The sequence below is a fragment of the Sinocyclocheilus grahami genome, unplaced genomic scaffold, assembly GCF_001515645.1.
Source record: "Sinocyclocheilus grahami isolate Dianchi unplaced genomic scaffold, SAMN03320097.WGS_v1.1 scaffold334.1, whole genome shotgun sequence".
NCBI classification, from domain to species: domain Eukaryota; kingdom Metazoa; phylum Chordata; class Actinopteri; order Cypriniformes; family Cyprinidae; genus Sinocyclocheilus; species Sinocyclocheilus grahami.
Window position 1 is genome coordinate 618,602 of NW_015505513.1, and position 20,939 is coordinate 639,540.

The 20,939-nt window shown below is 37.4% G+C and overlaps 2 protein-coding genes across 3 annotated transcripts in view; one reads left to right on the forward strand and one right to left on the reverse strand.

Moving 5' to 3' along the window:
- Positions 1–325: 325 nt before the first annotated feature.
- LOC107602734 (metal transporter CNNM2-like) lies at positions 326–12,828 on the forward strand. The gene is made up of 7 exons (XM_016295306.1): positions 326–335; positions 439–582; positions 897–1,034; positions 3,280–3,449; positions 4,692–4,785; positions 9,158–9,336; positions 12,177–12,828. The coding sequence occupies exons 1-7, from the start codon at positions 326–328 to the stop codon at positions 12,387–12,389; spliced, it is 948 nt and encodes a 315-aa protein (XP_016150792.1). The 3' UTR covers positions 12,390–12,828.
- Positions 12,829–17,752: 4,924 nt separating this feature from the next.
- LOC107602759 (cytosolic purine 5'-nucleotidase-like) overlaps positions 17,753–20,939 on the reverse strand; it is a 30,885-nt gene continuing 27,698 nt past the window's right edge. For both annotated transcript variants that reach the window (XM_016295333.1, XM_016295334.1), the window contains exon 18: positions 17,753–18,853. In XM_016295333.1, the coding sequence (XP_016150819.1) occupies positions 18,626–18,853 (228 nt within the window). In that variant the 3' untranslated portion in view covers positions 17,753–18,625. The remainder of the gene's footprint in view (positions 18,854–20,939) is intronic.

Here is a 20,939-nt window from a genome sequence, read left to right on the forward strand (position 1 = left end):
AATAAATTCAATGCACACAGACTGAAGTAGTTTAAGTCTTTGGTTCTTTTAATTGTGATGATTTTGGCTCACATTTAACAAAAACCCACCAATTCACTATCTCAACAAATTAGAATACTTCATAAGACCAATAAAAAAACATTTTTAGTGAATTGTTGACCTTCTGGAAAGTATGTTCATTTACTGTACATGTACTCAATACTTGGTAGGGGCTCCTTTTGCTTTAATTACTGCCTCAATTCAGCGTGGCATGGAGGTGATCAGTTTGTGGCACTGCTGAGGTGGTATGGAAGCCCAGGTTTCTTTGACAGTGGCCTTCACATGTATGACATTGTGTAAGTGTAAATATTTTTTTTTAAATATGTAAACAGTTTACATTTTTAAAACAAGAGTGATTTGAGTCTAAACCGACATCTAAACAACTTTGTTACTTCCTAGGTAAATCTCACCTGGCAATAGTCCAGCGGGTTAACAACGAAGGAGAAGGCGACCCGTTCTATGAAGTGCTTGGCATTGTCACCCTAGAGGACGTCATTGAAGAAATCATCAAGTCTGAAATCCTGGATGAGACAGACTTATACAGTATGTGCCATGAAAGACTTGTGTTTTCTTTACAAAGCAGCTTAAATAGTACATTGTAAAATGAAGTGTCTAATGTCGTATGAATGAGTTATACAATAACTCATGTTAATGTTAAACTACCTCACAATTTCCCCAGTCTCTTGCTATGGCATGGTTTTAAGTCGTGACATTTCTTTTAGCTTTCACTTTTAAATTTCACTTAACATTACAGAAACTTCTTTATATATCATTGTAAATATACATTTGAAAATATACGAGGAAAGGCGTTTTACACAGCATTGAACTTTCTTTCCATCATCCCACTTTTCCAACAGCCGACAACAAAACAAAAAAGAAAATCACCCATCGAGAGAGGAAGCAGGATTTCTCGGCTTTCAAGCACATGGACAATGAAATGAAGGTTAAAATATCACCTCAGCTTCTACTGGCTACTCTACGTTTCCTAGCAACAGGCAAGTGTACTGCATTGCTGCTTGATTTACCCCAGTGTGTCCTGTGACTAGTATGGTCAGGCTGCTCACAAAGAGGAGGAGCTTGGCCTCTGGGTTTTGGTGAAAGTCGTGCCATGATGTTGATGTTTGTTTTTTTGCATTCTAAGGTTTTGCATTTAGAGAGGAGCAGCTTGTTTGGGTTAGCGTATAAAAGAATGCCTTTGAGCAAACAGCTAAGAGAAAGAATTAAAAACATCTTTGACGCTGGCAAGAGAGCTTTCTCTTTCACTTTTCGGTTTCATAATGTGTGTTTCTCTAAGAAAGGAAAAAGATTTTGTGTAAAAGCCACAGTAGGATTGTTATGGTTTTCTGCTGTGCTGTCAAAGGTTATGTCGCTGTACTGCTTTGACAGATATATATATATTTTTTAAAAGCAGGCAGTGGAAACAATTTGATTAAACATGAAATATCATATTAGATAAATAACATACGCTACAGTTCAAAATTTTAGGGTTGGTAAGATTCTGTAATGTTTTAGAAAGAAGTCTCTTCTGCTCACCAAGGCTGCATTTATACAGTAGAAATACAGTAAAAACAGTGATACTGAAAAATATTATTACAATTTTAAAGAAGTGTTTTCTATTGTAATCTATGGTAAAATGTAATTTTTTCCTGCGGTGCAAAGCTGAATTTTCAGCATCATCACTCCAGTCTTCAGTGTCACATGATCCTTCAGAAATCATTCTAATATGCTGATTTGCTGCTCAAGAAACATTTCTTATTATCCGCTTGTTAAGTCATGACATAAGAAATTTTGTTTCTGGGTCCAAGACTCTTAATTGTTTCACTTGAGAATACGATCTAACAGCCATTTATGAGCACTATTATTATTATTTATTAGCATTTAAAAATATGTATATTTGCACCGTTATAAATGTATATTAGTAACAATGTTTATTGCTTTCTTGTGGCATCTGATGGAGCGCTTGGAACCGGAAGCAGTTTTAAAAATATTTTTAATATATAGGCAAATCTCAGCTGTTCTTTTTTTTCTCTGATTCTCTCTAACTACCACATTTTGTTTCATAAAACTTTTTTTTTCAAATAAAATTCCTAATTTTTAATAAAAAGTAAATACAATTATTACCTTGCAACTAGATCTATCTATCTATCTATCTATCTATCTATCTATCTATCTATCTATCTATCTATCTATCTATCTATCTATCTATCTATCTATCTATCTATCTATCTATCTGTCTGTCTGTCTGTCTGTCTGTCTGTCTGTCTGTCTGTCTGTCTGTCTGTCTGTCTGTCTGTCTATGATTCTATGATTTATCTATCTATCTATCTATCTATCTATCTGTCTGTCTGTCTGTCTGTCTGTCTGTCTGTCTGTCTGTCTGTCTGTCTGTCTGTCTGTCTGTCTGTCTGTCTATGATTTCTACAAAAATTATGAAGCAGCACAACTGTTTTCAACATTGATCATGTTTTTACTGTATTTTGTATCAAATAAATGCAGGCTTGAAGAGTATAGGCGAAAACTTATGAATGGTAATGCACATTATATTGTTGTATAACTGCTGGCATGTTCAGGCATTTGGCACAACCTCCTACGAGTCATTTCCCTTTGCTTTACTGACGATCAAGCCACTGTTAAAAGGTCCCAAGGGTGGTTGTGTATAATAGAGACAAAAAGGGCATGCCAAACATATTCTGACTGGAGTTCCCCTTTAAACCTAATACCAGGATTTGGTGAGAACTTTCCTGTGGCTTACGCTAATCATTGATTAACAAATACAATACTATTAGCGTTTCCTGGTCAAGGAGAGACCAGCTGCCAGATTACACAGATACTTGTAAACAGAACAATGTTACAAAGAGTTATTTAGCAACAGACAACCATCATAATGGACAAAACACTGCATACGTCATTAAATATTCACAGAAACTTTCATGCACACAATTGAAGACATTAAATGGAGTTTAAAAAAATGTGTTTGGTTTGTATGTTTTAGAAGACTTCAAATGGTCAGAGAAGATTCACAAGGCAATCTTTTCACAGATGGATAAGCAGTTATTGAAACTTACTATTTGTCCAAAAAATGCTAGAATATCATTATCCCAAGGTTTACTAATATACCGTGTGATCTTTTGAAACCAGGAAATGCAATATTACCTTAAAATGGCCCTGAGTTAACATTTTCAAGTGCAAACAACCCACAGGAACACGAAGATGATGATCATGTCTCCTTTTGCTTTACAGAAGTAGAAGCATTTAGTCCAAGCCAGATGTCTGAGAAGATCCTTCTACGTCTCCTCAAGCACCCCAACGTCATCCAGGAGCTCAAATATAATGAGAAGAATAAGAAGGCCATCGAACATTACCTCTTCCACCGCAACAAGCCTGTGGACTATTTCATCCTCATTCTGCAGGTCAGCTTGGTTGTTTGGTCCAGGGCCGCAGAAGGCATAGAGAGAAGGGATTGAGCTTATTAGCCTAGAACAAGCTGGGATTTTCACAAGTATTTAACACGCCCAGTATGAAATGTTTCAACTAATGTCCCTACACTCTTAAAAATAAAGGTGCTTCAAAAGGTTCTTCAAGCGATGCCATAGAAGAACCATTTTGGTTCCACAAAGAACCATTAGGGTCTTTCGCACCGCAGGAATCTTTTCATAGTACCAGAACTAATTGTGGAACTACCCACTTTTTGGCGTTTTCGCACCGCCAGAACTGGGAGCGATTTTAGTACCGGACTGCCTTTTTCGAGAACCAAATTAACTCCTACTCCGGAGCAGGGTCTAGCCAGCACAACTGGTACTAATCGTGACGCAAGTAGACATTGATTGGCCAAACGCGTACAAAAACGCCCTCACCGCCATGATTTAAAACGCCGTGTAAACATACTGTAAACATTGTGTCAACTTATTTCGCAAGTATGGAGACCAGAGATAGATGGACGGATGCTGAAGTGCAGGCACCTGTAGCAAATGTAGCACTGCCAGTTGTCGTTGGAGATTCTTAGTCCTCCTTTCCGTTCTTTTAATCGCTTTACATATATGTCGACTTTCCATGTCCATTATTGTGAAACTGCTCCGATCACAGCGTCCTCCATCCTCCTGTTGTTAATGTTGTTCTTTGTTTCTGTTGTTGAAAGCCGCGCACAAATGACGTCGCTGTTGCGTCACTTCCTAGTACACACTGTCGGTGCGAATGCAACCCTTTAAATGGTACTGGGAAATAGTTCCCGCAAAATCGTTCCAGTACTTTATTACTGTACATTTAGTTCTGGAACTAAAGCATTGCAAAAGGGCCTATTCAGTCAAAGGTTCTTTAAAGAACCATCTCTTTCTTACCTTTTTATATTCTGAAGAACCTTCTTTCACCACAAATAACCTTTTGTGAAACAGAAAGGTTCTTTAGGTGTTAAAGGTTATTTATGGAACCATTTAGACAAAAAGGTTCTTCTATGGCATCGTGAAGCACCTTTATTTTTAAGAGTGTATGTGAAAGAAGAATATTGTAGTGAGTATTGCGAAAGACAACCTAACTTCTAAAGGGAAAAACTGAAACTAAAAATCTCCGTCAGTATTAACAGTATATACTTGAAGTTGCTTAAAAAACATTCCTAGATATATTGAACGTCTGGTTTTCAATGTAATATGTTCTCTAAGGGGAAGGTGGAGGTGGAGGCAGGGAAGGAGGGAATGAAGTTTGAAGCTGGAGCTTTCTCCTCCTATGGGATGATGGCTCTCACCGCGACTCCAGGTAAACACAACTAAATCCAAATATTTTTTTTTGTTTTAAAGAAATAGTTCACCCAAAAACGAAAATGTACTCATCCTCAAGCCATCCAAGATTTAGATGAGTTTGTTTCTTCATGGACCTAAATTTGGCATTACATCACTTGCTCACTAATGGATCCACTGCAGTGAATGGGTGCCGTCAGAATGTGAGTCCAAACAGCTGATAAAAACATCACAATAATCCACAAGTAATGCACGTGGAAAGATGTGTGTTTGAATTACCTTTTTATATTCTGAAGAACCTTCTTTCACCACAAATAACCTTTTGTGAAACAGAAAGGTTCTTTAGGTGTTAAAGGTTATTTATGGAACCATTTAGACAAAAAGGTTCTTCTATGGCATCGTGAAGCACCTTTATTTTTAAGAGTGTATGTGAAAGAAGAATATTGTAGTGAGTATTGCGAAAGACAACCTAACTTCTAAAGGGAAAAACTGAAACTAAAAATCTCCGTCAGTATTAACAGTATATACTTGAAGTTGCTTAAAAAACATTCCTAGATATATTGAACGTCTGGTTTTCAATGTAATATGTTCTCTAAGGGGAAGGTGGAGGTGGAGGCAGGGAAGGAGGGAATGAAGTTTGAAGCTGGAGCTTTCTCCTCCTATGGGATGATGGCTCTCACCGCGACTCCAGGTAAACACAACTAAATCCAAATATTTTTTTTTGTTTTAAAGAAATAGTTCACCCAAAAACGAAAATGTACTCATCCTCAAGCCATCCAAGATTTAGATGAGTTTGTTTCTTCATGGACCTAAATTTGGCATTACATCACTTGCTCACTAATGGATCCACTGCAGTGAATGGGTGCCGTCAGAATGTGAGTCCAAACAGCTGATAAAAACATCACAATAATCCACAAGTAATGCACGTGGAAAGATGTGTGTTTGAAACAAAACCATAATTAAGACATTTTTAAACTTTAAATCATTGCTTCCGGCTGAAGTCCTCTATCCATAATATTGCTTTCAGTAAAAAAAAAAGTCTTGTTTGAATCAGGAGATAAATATGCACAGATCAGGCACCGTTTACAAGTCCAAAACAGTTCTAAATAAATATATTGGTGGATTTTGATGTGAGAGGACAACAGAGATTGGACTTTTTCACTGGAGGAAGCTCGTATTTTGGTCAGAAGCAATGGTTTGAAGTTAAAACAACTTAAATGATTAATTTGTTTGATTGTTTTAGCATCTGGACTGGAGTCATGTGGATTACTGTGATGTTTTTATCACCTGTTTGTATTCTCATTCTGATGGCACCCATTCGCTGCAGAGGATCCATTGGTGAGCAACAAGCTTAACTACGTACATTTTGGATGGGTACATTTTCAGCAAATTTTCATTTTTGGGTGAACTGTTCCTTTAAGGAATAATACCGCAATGCAAAATTATCTTGATACCACATGATACACCCACATACCGTGCAATAGTGCAGAAGGTTGTGGGCTGTATTAGTCCAAAAAGTATGCGGGGAAACATACTTTGAAGATCTTTGTACTTTGTACTATTCCCAGTCAGGCATTATTATATGAAGATTGTGATTCAGACATTAAAAAAAATAACAGCATATTTCAGAAGGTCTCATTCCAGAGGTCAAATGGCAAGAGAATTTAGGACTGTCATTAGTCTTGTAGCTTTTTAAAAGTACTGATACTGTAATCTGTAGGGGCGAGCAATATGATGGTAAATAGTACATCTGTGGAAGAAGAAACCTGTGAAATGATTACGATTCTGCTATGCTATGTTCATTTCACAGTACACATAGTTTTGCACTTATCACCAGCAATACAGAGTGAGTCTTTTTTTATGCTTTTAAAAAAAATGTGGTGTGACAAGATGGATGAATGGAATTGTTGTTGCTATTAATCATAATACACAAATATTTTGCTAACTATTATAGTTTATTAGACATACTCTATAGTGTCAAGCAACTTGCAGTATTTGTATATCAAATGTGGCCCATCTTGTGCATTTTATAATGTTTTTACAGTTTTGAGTCATTTTATAAGCTGATGTTTATGGACTGATGCCAGCATTATACAAAAAGTGTTTTTATTTTTTATTTTATTTAAATAAACACTTGATTATCCGGATAATAAACCAGTTTTCATACTTATATACTGCCAAAATATGTTGACATGATATAAAATTACTCCAGTAGTCCTGTGGCTGCTGACTTTTTGCTAACATAAATCATAGTTATACTATAATATACTAGTTATATTATAAAAGGTACAATAGAAATCATAATATTTCATTTATCCAACAGAACATAAAAATACATGAAAGTCTTTGAGGAGAAGCATCCACTAGCTATTTTGAAATGATGGTGAAGTGCTTTCAAATTATTATGAACAGTTTTAGATTAATCAGAAATTTGCAGGAGTTGAATCTTCTACTAAAGTGTGTCCATGTGCTAGTTTAGGGGAATGCCACAGAACATAGGTGACCTCTGGTGGTGACAACTTTGGCCTACAGTAATACTAAGAGTGCCTAATTATGGAGGAAAAGAGAATCTTTTCTTATTTTTTCAGATTAAAATAAGTAATATTTAGTGATATCTTTCGGTCCTTTTCCCTTCAGTTCTACCTTTTAGTCACTTTGTAGTTTTGTTTCCCACCTTTTTTTGATGCTTTCCTCTTCTTCCTACTCTTTATTCTTCTCTGCAGTTCCTCTCTCACTGTCTCGTACCTTTGTGGTCAGTAGGGCTGAGTCTGTTGCTGGATCTCCAGGTATAGTTAAACCAACATTCTTGACAAGTCATATCATCCTTGTACGGCTCAACATCCGTATCCATAATTTCGATGCTTATTGTCCAGTTGAAGCAATGACCGAATCATTTGTGACTAATCAAACAATGTGAAGGTCAGACATCTGTCTGTGACTCATTGTAAACCGTGCTGTATATTACAGTAAACCCACAGAATCCCTCCCACACATTCTTACTTCACAGGCCTCCTGGAGTAAAGGGCGACAGCGGGGGCCATACACACACACACACACACACACACACCTCTGTACCGAACGTCCCACACACACATGCACACGCATACTGTTCCCCGTTCTCACATACCTCATGCTGACTACCAGCATGTAGGGTTCATAGTTGGGCCCCTTCAGGCCAGCATTGGAGCCTTGAACTAAAGACGCGGCGGCTCCCTCACTCCACTCACACATCCAAACACGGATTACATACATTCCAACCAAATTGTGGCATTAACACACCCCCGCTTTTGAAACCAGTGTGTGTATACATGCGCATGTGTGTTTATGTGTAAGAGCAAGAAAGAAAGAATAAATGTATGTACTGAAGTGTGAAAGTGTGAAAAATTAAATGTCTGTTAGCAAGCATTAGTGTGTGTGTGAGTAAAGAGAATGTTTGTGTGTGTGGACTTGTAAATTTCCCCCCTCTTTATGAAGTGGAAAACATAAGCTGTGTTTAATTAAAAACAAGCCAGTCTTCACTTTGAAAGCTCTTAGGCTTTTTATCATACTCTTGCCAGCGGCAACACTTTACATACATGAAACACCCCCTTCATAAATAACGACGCTGTTATTGAGTTCTAAAAAGCTGTTACAAGCTATTATAAAATAATAATATACCATATGCTACTTAGTGTCTCTATAAATTTAGGGTCTAGTAACTGAAGGATTTAGTGCACTAAAAAAGCCATGAATATCTACAAACATGCACTGCAGTTCAAATGTTTTGGGTCATAGTGGTGCGATCTTTGAATATTTTTGAAAGAAGTCCATTATGCTCACCAAATGCATTTATCTGATCAGAAATACAGTACTATTGTGAAATATTATTCTATTTATTTTCTATGTGAATATATTTTAATATGCTGATTTGTCGCTCAAGAAACATTTTATTATTGTCAATGTTGAAAACAGTTGTGCTGCCATGACACAATTTTTTCAGGATTTTTTGATGAATAGACAGTTCAAAAGAACAGTGTGTGTGTGTGTGTAACATTATAAATGTATTTACTGTCACTTTTGATTCATTAAATGCATACTTGCTGAATAAAAGTATAAATGAAAGTATTTCTTAAAAAAAGACCCCAAACTTTTGAATGAAATAGTGTACATTTAAACAGGTTGGAAACACACCGCTAAAGCTCGTGCAAACAGATAGTCCGGCCCCTAACTCAGCGCCACTGGTTGAGCCATTGTTGCTGCATCAGGCTGGTCAAACAACAAGTCAGATAATTAATATTCATGAGAAAGACTGATAAGTTATACATTGCCTTTCAAGATCATTTCTGCACCCCTGATTGTATGTGCTTGTTTTTCAATGATGAAATAATGATGTTTTCCTTTTTCCTGTGCAGAAAACAAATCCCCCCCTCGGTCATTTGGACTGAACCATTCTGACTCGTTAAATCGTAGCGAGCGGATTGAAGCCATCACACCGTCACTGGGCAGCAGTAACCACCAGCTCAATGCCTTCCTGCAGATGTATGTGCCGGACTATTCTGTCAGAGCTTTGTCAGACGTACAGTATATTAAGGTAAACAGAATTACTTAAACACACCAGCTCACTTTCAGTTTCTGCACATTTTCTTGTCATTACAACCAATATACCCGAAACAAAATCATGTAATTCTTCAGAAGCTGTTAATTGCACATTTTTTATACCATTGTGGCACCCATTGTTTGGCTTGGGGCTCAGATTATGGGTCCTCAACTCTGGATCTCAAGATTCACTTTCCTGCAGAGTTTAACTCCAGCCCTAATCAAACACACCTGAGCAAGCTGACCAAAGTTGCAGTTAGGTGTGTTTAATCCAGTTTGGAACTAAACTCTGCAGGAAACTGGATCTTGAGGTCCAGAGTTGAGGACTCCTGGTCTAAACTGTGGCCCAATGGCTGTAGTCCATTGGTAGATTGTGGCTATGGCTGAGTGATGAACATGGACTGTGGCTCAGTTACAAACCAATGGCTTTGGCTCAAAGACAAATGTGGATTTGAGTGTTAGCACTGGGATAGATATGGACTTAGGCAGTGGGTAGGGGTCTGTGGCAGATGGATACATGGAATGAATGTTCCAAACGAGGGTTTTCACAGCGATTCCATAAAAGAACCATTTTAGGCTCCCCAAATAACCTTTCAGTGAATTTTTTTTTTCTTAGTGTGTGGAAGATTTTAATATTCTGTAGAATCATTCCCCTCTATAGAACCTTTTGTGCTATGAAAAGGTTCCATGGATGTTAAAAGTTATTCATGGAAACATACTGTAGGCCCTGTTTACACCTGGTATTAAGATGCACTTTGGTCGAATTGGATCACAAGTAGACGAGGGAGACACATTCCCATTTACATCTGCTGTTTTAATCCAGACTACTTGCTTAAAATGATAGAAATATCAGTTGTCACTCTGTATCTCCAAATAATATCTTAGTAAGACGATATTTAAATGCTTAGTTGGATCAGAAGCATGACATAATCAATCATGGTAAAGTGGCTTTACAAGGCAGGATGTAGTTTATCTTTAATAAGGTCATTTATCATTTCAGTCTGATATACAGTAAACACTTTATGTGGTTATGAGGGAGTAAAAAAACTACACTGAGCATGTTTCTTTTTGAGGGTAAAAGAGAAGAGTGGACGATGAGCAGATCATTTTGAAATTCCAAAATAAAAGACATCAGAACCAATTTCCAATGGAAATACCAATTTCATATTTCCAGGTTCTCAAAAGTGCAAGTCGTCATCGTTTGGTAAACTTCTATAGTGGTGAATGGAAACTACAACAAATATCATTTTTGGTTTGTCCCAATAGCAAATGAAAAAAATCCATGTATTTCTATGACTTTGCAAAAGAGAATGAGAGAATGTCAAGTCACCTTTATTTATATAGCGCTTTTAACAATACAGATTGTGTCAAAGCAACTGAACAGCATTAATTAGGAAAATAGTGTCAATAATGCAAAGTGACAATAGTAAACACTCATTTTTCAGTTAAAGACAGTTCATCATTGAATTCAGTGATGTCAACATCCAGCTCAGTTCAGTTTAAATAATATCTTTGCAATCATGTCAACGATATCACCGGAAATGAAGTGTCCCCAACTAAGCAAGCCAGAGGCGACAGCGGCAAGGAACCAAAACTCCATCGGTGACAGAATGGAGAAAAAACCTTGGGAGAAACCAGGCTCAGTCGGGGGGCCAGTTCTCCTCTGACCAGACGAACCAGCAGTACAGAAAAATCAATATAAGACGTAATAAAACAGACGATGAACAATATTAACAGCAATTATTATATGATGCAATCAAACTTATAGCAAAATGTGGTAGTTCTGGATGTTGTTTCAGGGTTGGCATCATCTGAGGTCCTCTGAGGAGTTGCATCATCTCTTCTCAGGTGTTCTGGATCCAGACTGAAGCTTGTGTAAATCCTAGTTACCACGGGATGTTAATCCCGTGGCAAAAGACAGAGAAACAAATACAAACATAATTAGCGTAGCTGCTGTTCCAACCAAGCAAAATTGATTTGTTTAACCCAAACTAAAGAATAATAATGTGCATGTGAGTTGATATAACTGCAGTAAAAGATTATGACTGCAGTAAAAGATTATGAGATGCATTATTTGAATGCTTGGCCAAAGAGATGTGTCTTTAATCTAGATTTAAACAGAGAGAGTGTGTCTGAACCCCGAACGTTATCAGGAAGGCTATTCCAGAGTTTGGGAGCCAAATGCGAAAAAGCTCTACCTCCTTTGGTGGACTTTGCTATCCTAGGTACTACCAAAAGTCCAGAATTTTGCGACCTTAGGGAGCGTGATGGATTGTAGCATGGTAGAAGACTAGTTAGGTACGCAGGAGCTAACCCATTAAGGGCCTTATAGGCAAGTAATAATATTTTGTAACTGATACGGAACTTAATAGGTAGCCAGTGCAGAGACTGTAAAATTGGCATAATATGATCAGATTTTCTTGACCTGGTAAGGACTCTAGCCGCTGCATTTTGGACTACCTGTAGCTTGTTTATTGAAGATGCAGGACAACCACCTAGCAGTGCATTACAATAGTCCAGTCTAGAGGTCATGAATGCATGAACTAGCTTTTCTGCATCAGAAACAGGTATCATGTTTCGTAACTTGGCAATGTTTCTAAGATGGAAGAATGCTGTTTTTGTAACATGGGAAATATGATTTTCAAAAGACAAGTTGCTATCTAATATAACACGCAGATTTTTGACTGTAGAGGAAGTAACCGTACATTGCAAATTGTAACTAGAGAATGGCTACATTGAATGTACAATCTAAATTCACACTAACCTTATTTTAATTATTTTGTCTTGTTTTAACCCAGTTTTTTTGTAACCCCCTTTTCTGTGTGTTATTGACAGGTAACGCGCCAGCAGTATCAGAACGCCATCATGGCGTCACGCATGGACAAGACGCCACAGTCCTCCGAGAGCGAGTACACCAAAATCGAAATTACTTTGACAGACCTCCATGATGGAGTGACTGATGAAACCGCCACCCTGTTCAACCAGACACAGAACTGTGTGGCCCACAACAAGACGAACCACACAGGCCACAGCGAGGGGGCCATCTAGCCCTCAGTGGGGTGGTGGAGCAAAGCTGATGCTCACCACCCCAAACCACTCCACTCTTGTAGTGCACTACTACTACTGGGACCTGAGCTTGGGTTGACCCAAGGCAAAATGGGATACTCCAGTGGCCCGGTCCGGTCCCATTCATTCAGATAAACCACAGCGTTTATGTCCCCCAGACTATTAAGAGTTTTGAGGATGGACGTTTTTGTGTTCTGACGAGCCCCTAGCTACACTCGAACTGCCCCGTGATGTTCACAAACACAAAAGAAATACTCCAGATGCAGATGCTGTAATAGGGTAAATCAAAGACTGTTCCAAATGCTGCTTTGAAGGAAACCGTGAATCGTGAACCAAGAGCATTCTACTCACATATTTATTTATTTTGTATGCATTTGTACATACATGCATGTCTGAGGATATAATTGTCGGCACATGCAAGCACCAGTTTGTAAATTGTGCATGTGTATGTGTGTGCCTCTATGAGTGTCACAGATATCATGCACATGCTATATATATATATATATATATATATATATACATAGTCGCAAATACATTATTGTATATGTTCCGGTGAGGGTCTTTTACATGTATATTTCAGAAATGCTTATTTTTAAGCTGGTATATCCCATAGTACATTTTACACCTTTTTAAAAAATGAATCACTCTATTGCCTTAAAAAAATCATTAATTTTTTAACAAGTGCAATGAAACATTTTATTTAAAAGATGATTTATCATGATTACAGTATTGTACATTATAGTCCTATTTGTATGCATGTATTGTATCACATTTGTATGTTTGGTCTGAGATATTTTGGATTCACTTCCAAGGATGAACAGATCCTATTTGTCTGCTTTAAAATGTTTAATTCTATCAAAGGCACAATAACTTTACATTTAAAGCTGAAGGCAGTCTTATTTAAATTAAATGACAGACCTGTCAGGACTTTATGCAAGGGAGAATCAACATGCCTCCGTGCGATTCCTAACTGAATCCAGGCTGTAACAAAACGAGTCTTTACCACATCATTAAAACAACTACTACATTAAATTGTTCTACCCATTATGCGTCTAAGAAAGGTGCCGTAATGTGTAAATGGCTATACTTGTGTGTATTACCTTTATGTATATAATGTTGACTTTAATTTTTATTTATATGAATGCTGGAAACTCCTGCTATGCATATGTGTTTAGAATTACACACATTTATACAAACAAAATTCAAATTTGCTGGAAATGTACTCTCCCTAAGGGCCATCCAAGGATGTAGATGAGTTTGTTTCTTCGTGGAAACAGATTTGAAGAAATTTTACAATGGATCCTCTGCAGTGAATGGGTGCCGTCAGAATGAGAGTCCAAAATATTATTTGTATCATATAATAATGTTGCTTTCTCCAGTGAAAAAGGTATCTTGTCTGAATCAAGAGAGAAATATGCACAGATCAAGCACTGTTTGCATGCAAAAACAGCTCTAAACAAATATGTTGGTGGATTTTGATGTTTGAGTACAATGGGGGGTGAATTTTACTGGAGACAGCAATATTATGGATTATAAACTAATATGTTGGCCAGAAGCAGTGGTTTAAAGTAAAAAAAAACATCTTGATGGATTTGTTTCTTACAAACACGCAGCTTTGCACTTCACAAGACATGTGGATAAATGTGGATGTGGACATACTTGTGGATTATTGTTTTTATCAGCTGTTCGGACTCTCATTCTGACGGCACCCATTCACTGCAGAGGATCAATTGGTGAGCAATGGACGTAAAGCTACATTTCTCTAAATCTGTACTCATGAAGGAACAAAGTCATCTACATCTTGGATCGCATGAGGGTGAGTACATTTTCAGTAAATTTTCATTTTAGGGTGAACTATTCCTTTAATGATGAACCACTTATATTTTCTCCGTTGCCGTACTTTTTTTCTTTTTCTTTTTTGACCCAACCGCCAAGATCATCAAACAGCATACAACTTATTCCTATAACTATTCCTATATGTTGTTATAGGTGGCAGCTGCGTGACCCTGTTTCTACAATGTCAGACTTTGTGGTAAAACTGATTCAGGCAGCTTTTAAGACATTGCCCTTGATGTTTTCATGTGTTCAAATGCTTATTTGAACCACAATAGATTAACAACAGTAATGCATTACTTGTATTATTTATACATGGGTCAGTACCACAGGCAGCCACTGCTTGGCCCTGTGGTCTAACAATTTAGCCTAAACCTCGACAAGGTTGTAATCTTAAAACTGTTTCTCTTTATACCAAAGATTTTACTTGAGGTGAGATCAGAGATTGTTGGGCTTTATTTAGTAAATGAAAGCCAACTTTGATTTTTTTTTTTTTTGCTAGACAGATGCTCTTGTGGGGTTCAAATACAGGTTCTGGCTTTTTCAATTTTTTTCTAATTTGCTTTGTTAATGAATTGTAGCTACTTTGTAACTAACATGTAAACCCTGGGGAGAAAAAATGGTTATAGAAAGTGCTATTAAACATTCATCAGTTTCACTGTGGTACTGTGTTTTGTGCTGTTCTGTCCTAAAAATCAACTGGTCGCATTTTTTTAAACGAAATCCTACAACTGTAAGCTTAAAAACTGTGTCCTAACAACAGATGTACAACATGATATTTCGGTCATCACATCACCCTGGTAACTCTGTCCATTACTTTATCTGCATATTAAAATCAAATATATTCTGACTGACTGCGTTTGTTACATCCCAGCATTTTTGCTTTCAGATGATCTGTCAGGACTGGTTAGGACAGTGTACGGCTCATGTTGCTCAAGAAATTGGTTTGTTTGAGTGTTTCACATCATGCTCCAACATATTTATTTTGTAATATGCAGCATACATACAGTGGGGCAAAAAAGTATTTAGTCAGCCACCAATTGTGCAAGTTCTCCCACTTAAAAAGATGAGAGAGGCCTGTAATTTTCATCATAGGTATACCTCAACTATGAGAGACAAAATGAGGAAAAAAAATCCAGAAAATCACATTGTAGGATTTTTTAAGAATTTATTTGCAAATTATGGTGGAAAATAAGTATTTGGTCAATAACAAAATTTTTCTCATTTTGTCTCTCATAGTTGAGGTATACCTATGATGAAAATTACAGGCCTCTCTCATCTTTTTAAGTGGGAGAACTTGCACAATTGGTGGCTGACTAAATACTTTTTTGCCCCACTGTATGTGAAGAGGTATTTTAGACAAATGTCACTGTGGAAATCAGTAATAGAATCTGAATGGCCAGCGTATCATCCTAGTTTAGGCTAGTTAGCATGCCATGTTCTTCTTTATTCTAAAACAGAAAACCTGCTATGGCATATAAATGTAGTTAAATGCTAACGAAGTAAACAAGACAGGAGACCAATAGTTATTATTGAAAATTAGTTTTATTTGACATTGCAACGCAATTTCCTATATGTATAAGTTTAGAACTATAAATCAGAAGCTATAATAATTCAGGGAACAATGAAATCGGAGACATGAAATCACGTGCCCTAAACAAACAACGAAACGAAACAAAAAATTGGATTCATAAATGCCATGTCTAGATCTCTTTTACAGACAGAACAGTTTTGCACCTTTTCCTTTCGCTAAACTGAATACTAGAAAATAAAGTCACAAAAAAGTAATTCATTCAAAAAGGTAAAAAAAAAAACAGAAAGGAACAAATACTCAGTATATTAGTAAGTTATTGGCACAGTTAACACGCTACTACTGTTTTCTGTAAACTATGCCAAAATATAATATGAAAACATTGGTTCAAACAGAGATATATGCAATGCTACCTATGACTATACTGATGAGACCTTCACCCATTAAAGATGTATCTAGGATACACTACTGGGAAAATTGGACAAATATTGTTTAAACTTAATGCACTTTCTATTATATTATTTTAAAATATAATCTAAGCCAGTTTCCCTTGCATAGACAACTAAAAAGGACAACTGCCAACACTAGTGCAAATTAGCCCAGGACTAGTTTTAATCCATGTCCAGGGAGCTGGCCGTATTATGTATATATACACACCCACAACACTGAGTTTTTATATAAAAAGCGAATGAAAACAGAGGGAAGAGAGATACTGCATCTTTTTTTAGGACATAAAAAACACTTTCTCTATACTGTGGTCTCTAAAGAACCAAGAACAAGTATATTTCGAAAGAGCTGCCCCGTTTTAGGATGTCCAGTTGTTTTTACACAAAAAACTGACAAATAAAATATGCATTGTATGTTTAAAAACGTCTCTTTAACTGATTCCTTGGAAACCGACTTTTGAAAACCTAGAAACCATTTTTGGGCCTCACCAAAAACCTTTATATTTTAGACCTATTTGGTCTTCCCTTTTAAAAACTGACAGTCAGACTCATGGAAAAAAACCAAAACAAAACTACATTCTTATAAAATAAAAAAACATACAGTTACAATATGCATACGGGTAATACACATTACACTATGGATTGGGTAGCTTCATTCAAAAAGATCCTACATACTATCTCTGAGTAATGCATATAAAAGTCACACTAATCATCCTAATCTATGTTTCATGCACTTGAAACACTTCCCACAGCTAAAACCACTTCCTCTCTAAACCGTGAACCACCATTATACTCAAAAATAATGTTTATTTCTTTAAAAACTCCACATACTTGCTGTGGAGACACCTAAAAGTCTCTAATGGGACCCTTGAAGCTAAACCGAACACAATTTCTCAACACCGTTTGGTCCACATAGGAGTAAACCATTGACAGAGTTCAAACATTATCCAGGACTGCTTTAATTTCTATAAAAACATTTACCAAAGCAACAGCACTTTCTTTCTCAACCTATCATCTTCACAATGTCCAGCTGTTTACTTCATTGTACTTCTTCTCTCAATGATTTTTCATTTACTGATGTGTAATAAGCTGCTCAGGCCATAAATATTTTTTTTGCATATCAAGGTCACTTACTATATGATATTTGAATAGTTTTCTTATGTTAGGCAGATATTAATGGCATGTGTAATGTTTGAGACAAAACTAGTGTTCTGTTTAGCTTATATACGAGTATAAAAATACAGTATGTCATTGTTCAATGTGACATTGTTGCCAAAATTAGAGCAGGTACTGATATGATGTCTCTCATTTTGCGCCCTAATACACGAGGCATCTGTTTGCTACTCTGTAGCATTAGCGCTAACCAAAATGTCTGCATTAAAATAGATGAAAACCAAGAGGTTAACAACAAACCTCTAAAAAAAAGCAGCTGCATGCTGTTGCCAAGTAACTGGATTCTTGTGTTGGCTACACTTCCATACACACGTCACAATGAACCGTGCTTCGGTTTTCTGTGCTTCATTCAGATTAGAGTATAAAAATACAGTATGTCATTGTTCAATGTGACATTGTTGCCAAAATTAGAGCAGGTACTGATATGATGTCTCTCATTTTCCGCCCTAATACACGAGGCATCTGTTTGCTACTCTGTAGCATTAGCGCTAACCAAAATGTCTGCATTAAAATAGATGAAAACCAAGAGGTTAACAACAAACCTCTAAAAAAAAGCAGCTGCATGCTGTTGCCAAGTAACTGGATTCTTGTGTTGGCTACACTTCCATACACACGTCACAATGAACCGTGCTTCGGTTTTCTGTGCTTCATTCAGATTCTCAACACACGCAGGACTTCAACACAAACACCTTGCCAACATACATAGCTTTAAAACGCAAGAGTTTTTTTTTACAGGAACAGTCTTTGCAGGAGGTAGTAACCAAGCTAATCTGACCGAATGGACTGGCTACTTAAAAAGTTATGTCTAAACTGTTAAAAACGATAACAGTAAAATATGACTATAACGTGTATCTGTATGGATCCAATAACCAACTTTAACACTTGTCCTAACAGGCTTGGATTTTCTGAGTCTTTGCCAGCATGCTGTCTGTAAACTCACGAGTTTTACCATCAGTTCACAGTAAAGTATGCATCCCTTCCACTGTGTTTCCATTGGATGTTTATCACATGACAATATGTGCTTTTATAGTGACTGTTTTTGTTTTTTGCATAACTTATGCATTAGTTATCTTTAATGGAGGAAACTGTCAGTTTGGGTGAACTGAATTCTGGTAAGCTTTTTAAACTTGGTTTGGCAATTATAGTCTACTTCATCCATCAACCTCACACGATATCCTCATCACTCTTATCATCATCACCCTACAGATCTTTACCCTAGGATAGGTCAAAAACATCTACTCTTCCTCCTCCTCTTCGTCGTCATCTTCGTCGTGGCAGTGTGTGATTTCCTGCGGCGGCTGAGCGAACAGGTGGGGCGGTTTGATTTCGCTGATGGAGCGTGTGAGCTGGTTTCTTTTACAGTCGATGTCCTTGCAGTCCACACAGTGGCGGTTGCGTGTGGCCAGAGGAGACTCGGTATCTGTGTCTACGTGAGTGTGCTCCACTGTGGACTCATGGGGCATCTGGGACAGAGAGAAGAGGAGACAGAAACACATATGTAAACAGGTATGTTAAATAGGGCGCTTGGCACAGAAGAGAGAACCAAGTGAACAGGACAAATGTGGGTGTGTATCCTGTAGGCAGTATTCTGGTACTCATTTCAGAAACATGTAACAATACTAGTCTTTTGTTAGTACCGAGTACTCGATTAGGCACTTGCAATTATGCCTAGTGCTTGGGTTCGGTGAGATTTTTTTGTTTTTGTTTTTCAAAGAAGTCTCACCAGGGCTGCATTTATGTGATCAAAATACAGTAAAATCAGTAATATTGTAGAATATTATAACAATTTCAAATAACCATTTTCTATGTAAATATATATTAAGAATGTAATTTATTCCTGTGATGCAGTATTTTGCGATTTTCAGTGTCACAAGATCCTTCATAAATTATTCTAATAGAAACATTCCTTATTACTATCAATGTTGAAAACGGTTGTGCTGCTTATTATTTTTGTGGAAAAGTTTTTTTTTTTTTTTACAGAATGTTCAAAAGAACATGATTGTAAATAATGTAAAAGTCTTTGCTGTCACTGTTTGATGCATCCTCGCTGAATAAACAAATAAATTTCTTACAAAAAAAAAACTCACATGCACTATTCATGGTCAAAATGCCAAAAGATATGAACATAAACACAGTCTGGTGAATATAAACTGAAAAATATCAATATATCTCGCCATGTTTTGTATTAAATCATTGTATTAAAAATATCAACATATCTAGCCATGTTCAATTAACTGAGAAATATAACATTTAGGGGTAACACTTTATTTTAAAGTGTCCTTGCTACATGTACTTACTATTATAATAACAATAAATTATGCATAATTACATGCAAGTAACCCTAAGCCAAACCCTAATACTAACTCTGACCATATAGTAAATACATGTAGTTAATTAATATTACTCAGTACTTAAATGTATAATTACACTGTAACGAGGACACCTTAAAGGGGTCATTTGATGCGATTTCAAGTTTTCCTTTCTCTTTTGAGTGTTACAAGCTGTCCGTGAATAGATAAGATCCCTGAAGTTGAAAAGACTAAAAGTGGCCATATGCACCGTTCATACGGGACACGTTTGTCCAATAACATGCAGGTATTGTATATAATCGACCAATCGTGTGGCTGCGCTTGAGATGGTGAGATCTACAGGGAACGTTTGAAACAATGCAAATATGCGCACGTGTTTGTTCATTCGTTTGACTTGAAGCGTCATTGCACACCTATATAAAAAAAAAAGACCCCAATGTAGGTGCAAGAGCTATTCGAAAGCATAAGGAGCCTTCTGCTCTGCTCTCTATAGCTCTCATGAATGTCACACAATGATCGACCTGCACAGTGCAAACAGCCAAAACCTGGATATTTTAGGCAATATAAAAATCCTGGCCGGGACATGTCCCATATGAACGGTGCATATGGCCAACCTAGCAACGAGTGTTATCACTATGTCAGAGACAATCTAGCTTTCCCAAGGCAGACGAACTTAGAGTGGTTACAATCATCCGGGTTTAAATCACACTCAAATTGATTTGATATTGACTCAATATTTACACTGAAGCTCGCAGGCGGCTATGGTAAGGGGTGTGCCATTTCCCGACCAGGCACCAAGTGGAGCCAATCACAGCACACACTGGCCCAGCTAAACAATCACAGCACACACTGGCCCAGCTAATCACAGCACACACTGGCCCAGCTAACCAATCACAGCACACACTGGCCCAGCTAACCAATCACAGCACACACTGGCCCAGCTAACCAATCACAGCACACACTGGCCCAGCTAACCAATCACAGCACACACTGGCCCAGCTAACCAATCACAGCACACACTGGCCCAGCTAACCAATCACAGCACACACTGGCCCAGCTAACCAATCACAGCACACACTGGCCCAGCTAACCAATCACAGCACACACTGGCCCAGCTAACCAATCACAGCACACACTGGCCCAGCTAACCAATCACAGCACACACTGGCCCAGCTAACCAATCACAGCACACACTGGCCCAGCTAAACAATCACAGCACACACTGGCCCAGCTAATCACA